Source organism: Poecilia formosa, unplaced genomic scaffold, assembly GCF_000485575.1.
Source record: "Poecilia formosa unplaced genomic scaffold, Poecilia_formosa-5.1.2 Scaffold34, whole genome shotgun sequence".
Taxonomy (NCBI): domain Eukaryota; kingdom Metazoa; phylum Chordata; class Actinopteri; order Cyprinodontiformes; family Poeciliidae; genus Poecilia; species Poecilia formosa.
Window position 1 is genome coordinate 1281130 of NW_006799973.1, and position 12658 is coordinate 1293787.

At 40.2% G+C, this 12658-nt stretch overlaps 1 protein-coding gene across 2 annotated transcripts; it reads left to right on the top strand.

Annotated features, from left to right (window-relative positions):
* Nucleotides 1–184: 184 nt before the first annotated feature.
* On the top strand, nt 185–12137 carry slc2a3b (solute carrier family 2 member 3b). 2 transcript variants are annotated; one of them, XM_016670424.1, is made up of 10 exons: nt 185–290; nt 3126–3255; nt 7975–8079; nt 8311–8471; nt 9289–9529; nt 9829–9991; nt 10104–10291; nt 11492–11596; nt 11680–11781; nt 11868–12137. In XM_016670424.1, the coding sequence occupies exons 2-10, from the start codon at nt 3232–3234 to the stop codon at nt 12120–12122; spliced, it is 1344 nt and encodes a 447-aa protein (XP_016525910.1). In that variant the 5' UTR covers nt 185–290; nt 3126–3231; the 3' UTR covers nt 12123–12137. The 2 variants fall into 2 exon arrangements, with proteins under 2 accessions (XP_016525910.1, XP_007550137.1); XM_007550075.2 differs by lacking the exon at nt 185–290 and adding an exon at nt 2383–2632.
* Nucleotides 12138–12658: the final 521 nt, after the last annotated feature.

Sequence of the window (12658 nt, forward strand, 5' to 3'; positions counted from 1 at the left end):
AAGTGGCATTAATAAGTTGGTAAGTAAGTTCATGGTTAGCAAACTGTATGATTAAATTTATGCTAAGAATGGTTTGAAATTTGATCAGAGTATCACATTTGTATTGCAAAAATCTTTGTTATAATGTATTTGTAAAAACGTGGCCGAGTGATCGCTCTTTTGAGTAAACTATCAGTGACGTAATTTTCTCCGGTAACCATGGCAACAAGAATTTAGGCAGTTAGGAGAGGGTAATGGACTCATGAACACCCTGAATGTACTTTAGCCGCTTTGTATCCTCGGAAAACTTTGTAAGTATGCATGTGTTTGAAAGACACGTAGACATATGTTGTGGTTGTTTTATTTGGATAATAAAGAAAAATGTAGAAACGTGAGTAGCATATCAGCTAGTAATGCATTTCCTTTCTGTTATATTACAAAAACGTTCTGAGTTATAGCATTAAAATCAGAGTAGCCTGTAATGTATTTTCCCCCTCTGTTGCATTTCAGTTCCAAAATAAATCCGTTAACAAAAGGCCTTCAGTTAAGAAAAGCAAGCCAGTGTTCGACAGCACACTTTTGTTTTAGTCTTAGTCTTTTGACGAAATTAATGTCATTTAATTTTAGTCAAAGGAATCGTTTTAGTTTTGTCTAGTTTTTAATTAGAATAAAGTTTTAATCGACTAAATAAACAAAATTGATAAATTTATTTGAATAATTAATACAAAATTAATGATGTCTTAACCAGTTATGGCATATAACGTTATTGTTATACATGCAAAAACAGATTTATGGCGTGTATTCTTTTGACCTTTATTTAAACAACAACATGATATTTCAACCAGTTGACTTGCTCTGCCTGAAAATTACGGAGAGATTATTTGTTTGAGAACACGTCGGATGCGCGCGCACCCAGACTGCAGAGAGAGGCTGCGTTGCCATAGTGTTATCTTGTCCGATGAAGGAGACCACTGAGCTCATTAGGTCCTTCAAAGCAGCAGGAATGTTTCTGTATCCTTCACCAGATTTGTGCCTCAAGACAATGCTGTTTCGCAAATCTACAGAAAAGTCCTTTGATTTCATGTTTGGTGTTTCTGTCATCCACTGTCAACTGTGGGGCCTCATATCGTGTTCGTGTGCCTTTCCAAATCAAGTCCAGTTTCATGGCGATTCCCCTGAAAGGGCCCTCAAATTGTGAGGATATGTAATGTGCTTTGCGGGTTTGTTTTTATTAGTGTGGCAATAGCGGTGCCTACTATTAAATTTTAAAACATTACAACCAACAACGCCACCTGAGATCTTGGCCCCAGGACTATTCAGCTTCTAATGTCTACAAAAAGGCTACTCTGTGAGGATGAAAATAAATGCACACAAAAACTTCAGATTTGCTTGATCCCAAAACTCTAATAACACATGTTGAAATTTGTGGCATTCACATAAAAAAAAAATAAAAAAATAAAAAAAACCACAAAACACTCCAGGGTATCAATACGCCTGCAAGGCACTGTGTTTAAATATTTGCTATATATGTGTTAAAAGCCCAGTTCTCTGGTGGTGGCAATGCTGTGGCTTACCGGACGATTTAAATCTGCAATATTCACGTCACATAAATCCTCTGTCCAATAGACCAGAGGGTTCAGCTCAGGCTGAATATAATTAAAGGGAGTCAATGTAGCCCTTACTATGCTGTTGGGCTTGTCCAGGGCAGAGTAAGCCCTCTGTAGCAAGTCTGATTGCATCATTGATACTGACTGTGTATCTTGCACCTCTGTCACAAATCCCTCCATCCACTCCACCCTTCCTGCACTTTCTTCTTCACCTCTCCTGCACACCCTGCAGGTACTTAAATTATGTTTTATTAAATTTGATTATTTTGTATTCTTTCTAACCTGCATCAGGTCTGTCTGAGTTTGTGATATATTTTCCCCTACGTTACAGACAGTGAGCTTCCACAAAAAATTGCTTATAGTTTGTTTTTTTTGTTTTTTACTGCATTTAGGCCCAACTAGTTATGAATTAATCTATGCTTCAATGAATGATATTCATTAAGACAGGGAGGAAAAACTTTCAAACGTTACTATTTTCTTTTTGTTGTTGTTTTTTTGTCCTCCTGAATAATTTGCTAATGTTCAGAAATAAGCTTTTGGCGGCTGTAAAGATTACGTTAGGGCGAGAATTAGACGGGAGCCCGTTCGTTTACCTCCCACTGAGCCGGTCTCATGATTTCTGCATGACCAGGCTTTGGGTCTGACCTGTGGGGGTGCAGCCTTTGTTGTAGCAGCCACGGTGGGCGGCCAGCGGGGCCACCAGCAGCCGGACAGAGCCTCCATTCAGCCGGCAGGGTTTTACTGTGCCGCCCCAAGCCCCCCCCTTTTTTTAAATGCGTGGTACGTGTCTACGTTCGCCGGAGCACGTATCCGAGCGGCAGCGCGTCAGCTGCGTTTCCGCAGACATCACTGCGCGGACGCGTTACTCACTTGAGATGCTCCTATTTGCTCATGAATAACAGAGACGTAACGTGCCGACGAGGCTGTGTCACTCCGTATAAAAACACCCCACGCAGATAGCGTGAACACTTGTCAGAGCAAACACATCTGGAGAGGATTTCTTTGTTGAAACAAAAGATTTTTTAAAAAAACACTTCACATTAAAGGTAATTAGTCATTTTTATTTAATTACTTTTTATTTATATGCTTTATTTTAAAAGTGTGTTTATAACCTCGTCGTAGGAAAAATACACTATTCAAATTCAATTGTGTAGGCCAGATCACGATATGAGGTTTGCATGACAAAGTTATTGTATTTATTAGCGGTAATAAGAGACAGTTCATACTGCAATTGCTATGTAAAAAGTTGAAGTTTTCGCGGTGTCATAAACTGGAGGAGCAAAAGAGGAGAGTGAGTGTGGAAGAGAAGGGAGGAGTTTACTGTTAAGTTTGAGAGTCTGACTGCTGAATTCATTCATATTTCAAGTCAGCATCCCTTTTCTTCTGGCGTGTGGTAAAAGCTTTCAGACTAGTTTTCCTCAGAATCGATTTGATATTGAGAAGATGCTGTGGCATTTTGTCTAAAAGTTATTGCACTGAAGGGTCTAAATATTGTTTTTTATATATATATATATATTTATTTGTTTTGATTGTTTCCAGGTTTTCCTGCTGCAGTTTTCCAAGAAGAGCGTGCTGGTTAGGCAGTAGAAACATCCATCCCTGAAGAGTCCCAGAAGTCTTCGTCCTTAAAGGAGCCACGAACAAGATGCAGCAGCTGGACGACGGCGAGGTAAACAAAAAGCCATTCACATGTCACACCAGAACTTAGTGGTGTCCTTTTAACAACTAATTAGCAATAACATTCAAGTTCTGCTGTTTTTTTTTGCCACATTAGCTACATTGTAATGGATGTGAGAGCTTATCAAATTGGGTAACAGAACTCCTGGTTCCAGTGCTGTGGTATTTTTCCACTCAGGAGCTCCGGATGAGAGTTGAGCACTTCAGGACATGACTAAGGATAGAAAAAAGTGTGGCAGGATTCTTAAGGGGCAAGTTGGAACTTGTGTGTCCTTAAGTTTACTGCATTCAATTCAAAATTGTAGAAAATGACATTGTAGAAAATGACATTGTAGAAAATGTGTAGCACAAACAGAACCCTTACACAATATTCTAAAAGTTTTATAATATTGAGTAAAAATGGCATCATTGCAGTGTGTCATCATATATGCCCCAAAAACCTGAATGAAAATGTGCTGCATGATGTAGGGGCTTTTATTTAAGACCGAAACACTGTAATTGTTTCAGCTGATAGTCATTCTGAGGTATTGATTTGTAGTCAATAGAGGTGACTCTTGGACCCCGTTTGATGCAGTCACAAAGCACGTCCAACTCAAGATAGACTTTAACACCAGTTTACTTTGATTTGAGCCTTTTGAGTTGAAAAGTCTTGCTATCTTTTACTGAGTAGAAAGTCTTTAAAAAAAAAAAGTCCATCGTTTAAACATCACTTGACTCAACAAACATTTACTTATCTCAGAAACCAAGCAAGAAGCTTGACGTTGAGAAACACACTGCAGTGTGGAAAACATGTAAAACTGCATTTAGATGTTTTTGAAACTATTTAGAAGAAGAAGAAGAAGAAAAATGAAGAAGATAACTAAAATTTAAGATTTGATTCCAGAAGAGCTTGTCTTTACTTGGTTCTTAACTTTATACCGGTGAACTGCATAGCAGCCACTTGATTCAAATCTTAGTTTTCAATGTGCTTATTGTGCAGGATTATAACAGAATATTAGGGCTGCGCTTGGAAAATAATATGACAAGAATAAAGTCATACTATTACGACTTTATTCTCGTAATGCTACGACTCTGTTCTTGCATTATTATGACTTTATTGTTGTAATTATATATTCTTTTCCTCGTGTGGCTCTAATGCATTGTCGTACAGAACATCACCTCTTTGTAATTTGTAGCTTTTTCTCAAGTAACAGAAGTAAGCTGTTCTTAATGGTGGAGCTGTTTTAATTACGTAACTTATTTGAAGAGCTTTAAACCTTAGGAATAGGACATTTTCCTAATGTTTCTACCACATACGTGCAAGATGTTTCTAGCAATGTCCAACAGAGTGAGACTTGTACAAACAATCTTTTTAAAGTAGCAAATAAAAATGTTGCATTCTTTATAACAAACTACACGTTTTCAAACATTTGTTGTAGTTGGTCTTTTGTAAGCAGTTGCTCCATTTGTGGATGTTGCTTAAAATATTTGCTTCATCTGTGATGGGGAAACTAATTGCAAGATGACATGAATGTGGAAGTTAAGTGTTGCAAAAAAAAAAAAAAAATCAGGACCTATTAAAAGCCACTTGTGGCTTTTAATAGGTCAATTTGTTTTCCAGTGAGTGTAAGAAAATAAATAAATAAATAAATAAATAAATAAATAAATAAATAAATAAATAAATAAATAAAAATAGGACTGTGGGACTTTACAGGGGATTTCCAGTTTTAATGTCTCCAAACAAGAACTAACACAGATCACATAATCATCCCAACTTTTAGTAATATATTGCTGGGCCGTCTTATTCAAATCCTGATAATTTTTTTTACTGTAAATCTGAGATGTTGTGCAACATCACATGCTGCGTTGCCAGGCTTCATGACATGCATAAAAACAGACTGATGTACTCTGATGACTGCATGTCTGTGCAACCACCAGCTCTGAGACATGTTGCTACAGCCCCTCATCCAGCCATGGAATGATCATATGACGCTGCCGCTTCTTGCACAAAAGGCCGCTCCCCGTTTTGAGTTGCATGTTATTCATACCCTGATCATTTTTACTGTGGGTTATTATAAGTCTAACGTTCTCTAGATCATCAGAAATACCGTATCTTACGCGTAATAACATTAACATTTGTTAATCCACGTGAGTTCGCTCTGTTCTGCACCCCAATAGAATGAAATGCATGTGATTTTTTCTGTTTTTGGTTCCCTCACACGTATGTGCCATTATATCTGTCTTGGATCTCTGCGTTTGCGTTTTCAGACCAAAATGCTGTTTCCTCCTTGAAAAGATCTGCAACTCAAACCTGCGAGCAAAGCTGAGCTAAACCATAAAAGCCACTGTCACAAGTTTTCACATCACTTTAATATCTATAATATCAGTGTTTGAAATTTAGGATGTGAGATTTTCTGCTAAAGCTAAAAGCGTCGCCTACTGACATTTTTTTTAATGTTATCGATGTGCAATATGTCATAAAAAAAAAATTCAGGATTTCCTGTTTTTTGCCAGCTCACAGTGACTCAGCTGGAGCTTTACGTTAAGAGGCATCTGATGCAAGCAGCTGCAGACTTACTGCTTCTCCCTTAGAGTTAAAAAAAAACCCTAAAAGATAAATGGCAGACTTTACAAGAACAGGCTGTTTCATTTCTAGAGAGTTTGTCCTGAATAACACGAGGAGTGCACTTTAATAATGACTTATGTAATCTGTGCAGAAAGAGATATGATGAAAGACAGGACAGACCTTTTTGTGCTCATTTTGGTCGGCTTGCTTCTGAAAAGGTTCTTGATCCGAGCATGGGAACCAATTAAACAAAACAATGTACACAGTGAGTTGGCCTTTTTTCAAGTTGTCAGCAGCAGTGGGAACAGAGAGGGAAAAAAATAAAGTATTTCTGTCCGATAATGAGGCTGTTTGGATGGCAAACCGTTTCTATTAGACTCGACCCACTGCCCATGAAGTACTCAGTGATTTAGTAGTTTGAAAGGCATTTGGTTATGCAGTCAGTTTTTAAGTCAAAGTGAAACTTTTTGGAGCGCTGCCTCCACAAAGCATGCTTAAAGTCACAACTTTGTAAATACCTGGATTCGTTTCTGCTTCTCTACATTCTACAATTTTCACTTTTGGCAGCTTTGTAGAGAACTGTGAGAAAGAATTAGCCACGTTACACATTTGTTCTGTCCTACACTTGCATTTTGATTTTATCAAACAAATTCTAAAATCAGACTGACCAGGAAATATAAAGTGCGGTTTTCAAGCACCGTATTTTCCGCACTACAAGGCGCACCGGATTATAAGGTGCACTGTTGGCTTTTGAGGAAATAGAAGGTTTTTAGGTGCGCCTTATAGTGCGGAAAATACGGTAATTGTTTTGTTTTTTTATCAGGAGAAAAAAATCTACCTCGTCATATTTAAAACTGTGATTGTGGTCAGATTACTGCAGATCTGCAGAATCAAGAAATAACTTAAAGGGAACCTGTCAGACAGCATGAAGTATAGACTTAAATATCTCAAAAAGCAACGCATCCCGCTGCAATCTAAAGAAATTCAGCCACAGATACAAACCAAATTTACTCACATCTATCAGTCCAGAAAGGCTTACAAAGCCATTTTTAAGGCTGTGGGACTCCATTGAATCACAGTGAGTGCCATTATCCACAAATGGAGAAGTCATAAAAAAGTGGTGAACCTTTCCAAAACTGTCCAGCTGACCAAAATTACTCCAAGAGTACAGTTGATACTCATCCTAGAGACATCAGATGAACATCTTAAATGTTCTTTGAGCTGATGAGAGAGTTAAACATGATGTTGGTGCTGTGATGGTCTGGAAACGCTTTGCTTTTTCAGGGCCTGGACAGCTTGCTGTAAATGATAGAAAGATGAATTCTGCTCTCTTCTGGAAAATCCCAAAGGAGAAGAAGATCTTTCAAGATCTTGAGGTTGTGGGCTTAACTTTAAGGTCACTTTGGTTATACCTTCGGGGAATGAAGGTATATCCTCTGCAGGGCTAATAAAAAAAACAAAGTTGAAGGTTTTGGAGTCTGCCATTTAAGCCCCAGATTAAAGACTTTATTATAACAGATATTCCTGGGACATTCACAGCAATAAGCAGGGAATTCATCCTCAAAAAACCTCCAGTTTGGCGGAAGTAAAACGGCTGTGTCGTTGTGTCAGATTGGTCTGGATAGGTGTTTTGTTTTTGCTCCGCTTATGCTTGTCCAACGTTCGTTTGAAGCTCTTAACACATCTGAGTGTGACCAAAAAGAGAGAAAAAAGGATGCAAGATAGCAAATACTTTGTCACAGCACAGTAACCAATTTTTTGTCAGGTGAATTAGCCAGTTATTAAAAGCTGAGCCCACTTTAATTCTTAAACCAGCAGGAGAAAACGTTCACCGAAGGATTTATGCTCTGAGCGCCTGTTTAGCTCCTTTTCTGAGAAATACCTCCGACCCACAAATCAGAGGACACGTGCGGCGCGCTAAAACCTGCTTTCAGAACTCGGCCTGCAGCTGCTAATGTGCTGATCTGAAAACAAGAGGGAGAGCATTTACAGAAAAGCCTCATTGTGTGTAATTACCAGTGTTCGTGTAAACAACCAGAGCTTTGTTTCTAGCCTGGAACTGGACACATCCAGCATTCAGACCCAGGGAGCCATTTGTACACGAGCTCCATCTGCTTTTATCTGCGCTGGCCTGTCATAACGCTCTGCCTTTTTCTCTCCCAACAGCCCAAGAAGAAGGTGAACCCCTACCTTCTCTTCTGCGTCTCAACAGCAGCGATCGGCTCACTGCAGTTTGGATACAACACAGGAGTCATCAATGCACCTGAGCTGGTGTGTGTCTAGTTATGCACTCATAGTTGTAGTCTCTATTTGGTGTTAGACGTGCAAGCTGGGTCACTGCGACCTAAGTTAAGAACTGTGATACCAAACATGGGCCTCATTTATTTAGCAAACGTGCCCATTTTAGCAGTCCCGAGGTCTAACTCTGCCCCCATGTGGACAACATTAAAATTTCAGTTTGCTTTCAAATGAACATTTTTTTTCCTTTTTATTTTTCTCCAGAAATTACGAACCTTTTTCGAGAATGTGTCCAGTGAGCGCTACGGACAGCCCTTTTCTCCAGGATCCATCACCATAGTGTGGAGCTTCGCTGTGGCCGTCTTCAGTGTGGGTGGCATGATCGGGTCGCTCTCTGTCGGAGTCATTGTGAACAAGTTCGGCAGGTGAGCAGATGAGAATATTTGCAGCGTTTTCTATTGTCTTTGTAGCTGCATCTCAATAAATTAGAATATTATCAAAAAGTTAATTCGTTTTATAGATTTTATTTTTTGATTAGATGTCAGTACTTATTTTATTTTAGATTATAAAAACTCAGTTTCATTTGATCAGAAAACAGGAATGTCACTTACATAAAAACTATAAAAAATGGTGTATAGATACAACTGCTGACTCGACAGTAACCAATAAAAGATCATTGCTCAGAAAACCGGCTGAAAGTGTTGTACCCAAGTATAGTATATCACTAGGAAGTTTAGTAAAGGGAAAAAAATGGTAGAAAAAGTTATAGAGGAAACAGGAATTCACATGGCTAGGAGACAAATGACTGATCTGTTGTTAAGTGGTTCAAAGTATTTTTTCAGAAGAAAGTAAACTTTGAATTTAAATAAGAGCTTAAAGTCCTGGAGTTTGGAGGAACATCAGAAAGGCACAACAACTAAGTACTGAGCCCATACACTGTGAAGTATATAAACACTCATTTTTGTTGTGTGTTTATCTTTATGGTATTTGAATCTGTGTTTTCATTGGCTGTAAGTCATTACAAGCTAAATGAACAGAATCAAACACTTGCAAATATCTCTCCGTCTGTGGAACAAAATCAGAATGGGTTTTTCTTTCTTCAAGTTGAGTAACTGAAACAGATAAACCTTTTGATAACATTCTGATTTATTGCAATGCACCTGGAGTTCAACAAGATATCCAGTTGCTTTCATAAATTCTTATCCAGATGTGTTTGTCTCCGTTTCTTTGTCCAATAACCAGGCGAAAATCGATGCTGCTTTCGAACGTCCTGGCTCTGTTGGGCGGTGGTCTGATGGGACTGTCATCTCTCTGTCGCTCCTTTGAGCTGATCATCATTGGTCGATTGATCATAGGTGTTTTCTGTGGTCTCTGCACTGGTCTGACCCCGATGTACCTGGGCGAAATCTCCCCAACCGCCCTGCGAGGAGCCTTTGGCACCCTGCACCAGCTGGGTGTTGTTGTTGGAATCCTTGTGGCGCAGGTATGCTCGTTTCCTTACTTTAATCGTTTTTTTTTTTTTAGCTTTTGATCTTTGTTGCACACTTTTGTAACTTAATAGGAAGACAATGAATTGAAAAAAGTATTTATACCCTTTGAACTATTTCATTTTCTTTTTTCATGTTACAACCACAAACGGTGTATTTTAATTTTAATGGCATTTCATGTGGCAGACCAACTAAAAGTGGTCAAAAAATGCATTAAGCTAACGTGTATAAATGAATAACTTGAATTCATTTTAGTCCGATTTATGTGCTTCACTTCTTCCTCTTTATGTCTCAGATCTTCGGCCTGGAGGCTGCTTTGGGATCAGACCGTCTGTGGCCTTTGCTGCTCGCTCTGACCATCCTGCCGGCCCTGGTGCAGAGCGCCATGCTCCCTTTCTGCCCTGAAAGTCCTCGCTACCTCCTCATCGTCCTCAACGAGGAGGATGAGGCCAGGAAAGGTTTGTTTTTTTTTTTCCCTCTGGCGTTGTCTTTGACACTTTTGAAACGACACCTGCCTCCTCCTTTCACTCCGTGTCTACACCCGCTGATTTCATCTGCTTCTTGCCGCAGCCCTTGAGCGTCTGCGCGGCACCAATGACGTGAACGACGACATTAAGGAGATGAAGGAGGAGGGCATGAAGATGGCTATGGAGAAGAAAGTGTCTATACCCGAACTCTTCCGCTCACCAAAATACCGCCAGCCGATCATCATCGCCATCGTCCTGCAGCTCTCCCAGCAGCTGTCTGGCATCAACGCTGTGAGTGTACACCGCATGCCGCATGCGCCTCAGCGTAGATCTGTAAACTCGAGCGGGAAAGCTCACCCAGCTTGACTTGAACCTTTTTTTTTTTTTTTTGACAAACACACACAGAGAGACGCCTCCTGGGACTGTTTGAGTGGAGTCCCGTAAAGTGATTTATTAAAGGTTTTGACAGCAGGATCACGCAACGAGGCCGTCTAGATTCATCAGTAGCTGTCATGTCTGTCATGACATTCCCCGTGCAGCCACAGTGATCCCAACGTTGATCGAACTCCAACAAACACATTAACTTCATTGGCCTTGTGTCGACAAGCAGCTTATTCTCTTAACCGCATCCTTGTGAAAGCGTTGCTACAGCTGAACACATCCATATTTTCCTAAAAACAATTAATCAGACTAAAATATCTGGACTTGAATCAGGAGTATTAACACCTCTAAGTCCCTTGTAGCATTACAAAACGTTTCTAATCTTCACTTTTACTTCTAATGAAGCTTGTTTTTAGCTGCAAGCAACAGGAAACTGAAATCCCTGGTGGGACTCCTTGCAGGACATAATGGACTGTTTAGCCTCTGAAAAAAACAGTCGTTCCCTCAGGAGCACGAAAGCCCCCCAAAAAACACGACGACTTACTGTGTTGCTTGAAAGCTTAGTGAACACTTAAACTGTACTTCTGCATAATTAATAAATCAGAATTGTCGACTGCTCCTCAGCCTCTAAGTAAGGGTAAAACATAAAACAAAATCGAGAGATGAACTTGATATTTTGTTGTAAAAACTGTATAAATTGATTTTAAATCCCTTAAAAAAAAAAAATGAAACTTTTTATTCGTCTTTTCAGTACAGATGTTGATAACAGTCTTCTGGAACTTCTTCGTAGTAATATTCAGTTTTTCTGAAGGATAAACATGACATGATACAGAAACCAAGACAAGAGAACGTGTTTGATAGGTGAGACAGATGTGTGTTGATCTTCATAAATATGTCCGCAGCGACAGAGCAAAATCAAAAACAAAAAAGTTAAAGTAAGTTGAACTGTGACAAGCAAGATTGGTGGAGACTCTGCATTTATGCTAAGAGCTTAAAATCTCCAAAGCTCAGTGACAGAAGATGAACAACAGAGGAAGAGTTCCTTAAATGAGCACGTTTTATTGATTTAAATAACCACTCCTCGATAATGACGACCGTTTTCTTTTCCAGGTTTTCTACTACTCGACAGGCATATTTAAAACTGCTGGTGTCCCTCAGCCCGTCTATGCCACCATCGGCGCCGGCTTCGTCAACACTGTCTTCACCGTCGTCTCTGTAAGTGTCCGTGTTGTCCTGATTCGGTTCTCGTTTCCCGTTTGCTGACCGCTGATCGACCCGTCTTGCTCCCTGCACTCCAGCTGTTCCTCGTCGAGCGGGCCGGAAGAAGGACGCTGCACCTGGTTGGACTGGCAGGAATGGCGGTCTCTGCCCTGCTCATGACCATCTTCCTGTCCTTAGTGGTGAGCCAGACACACAGGGAGTCAGTTTACTGTTAGGCTTCATGTTAAATGCGTTTTATCTAAGCTGCTGTCCTCTCACCATGCAGAAAAGCAACCAGGTTATGAGTTACCTGGCTATCGTGGCTGTGTTCACCTTTGTCGCCAGCTTCGAGATGGGTCCGGGTCCCATCCCTTGGTTCATCGTTGCTGAGCTCTTCTCTCAGGGGCCTCGACCTGCAGCCATGGCCGTTTCTGGTTGCTCCAACTGGACGGCCAACTTCTTGGTGGGGCTGGGATTTCCTCTATTGGAGGTATTTATCCGCATACCAGCAGTAGACTATTTCTCACACGGTGCCTTATGACCATGATTATTGCCTTGAATTTATTTTCACACATTTTGTCAGATTACAACCGCAAACCTGCACGTATTTCATTGTTAAATTCTCAAGAAGAACCAAGACAAAGTTACATGTGTAGATAAGTGGAAGGAAAATAACTCTTGGTTTTCAAAATGTTCATACACGAAAACCTAAAAGGTGTGTTGCACTCGGACCTTTTTACTCTAATTACATCCAACACCTTCAGAAGTAGTTGCACACTGCCTGTGTCCGTGGCGACTGTGCACGTAGTAATCCAGCCTGGCATGAAGAAAGCCATGAAATAAAGCCATAAAAAGTCTCAGGAATTATGTGAAGGAAAGCGCTTCAGTTAGACAAGACCAAGACTGAACCTTCTGACTCACTCGCAAAGTGCTATTGTTGAGATAAACTGACTGTGCTCGTGAACCTGCACACGGCATCCTCATTGTGACACACGGTAGTGGCAGCGTCATGCTGTGGGGATGCTTCACATACAGGAGCTGTTCAGACAGGAAGAGGGATGGAGTCCAACACGGGGG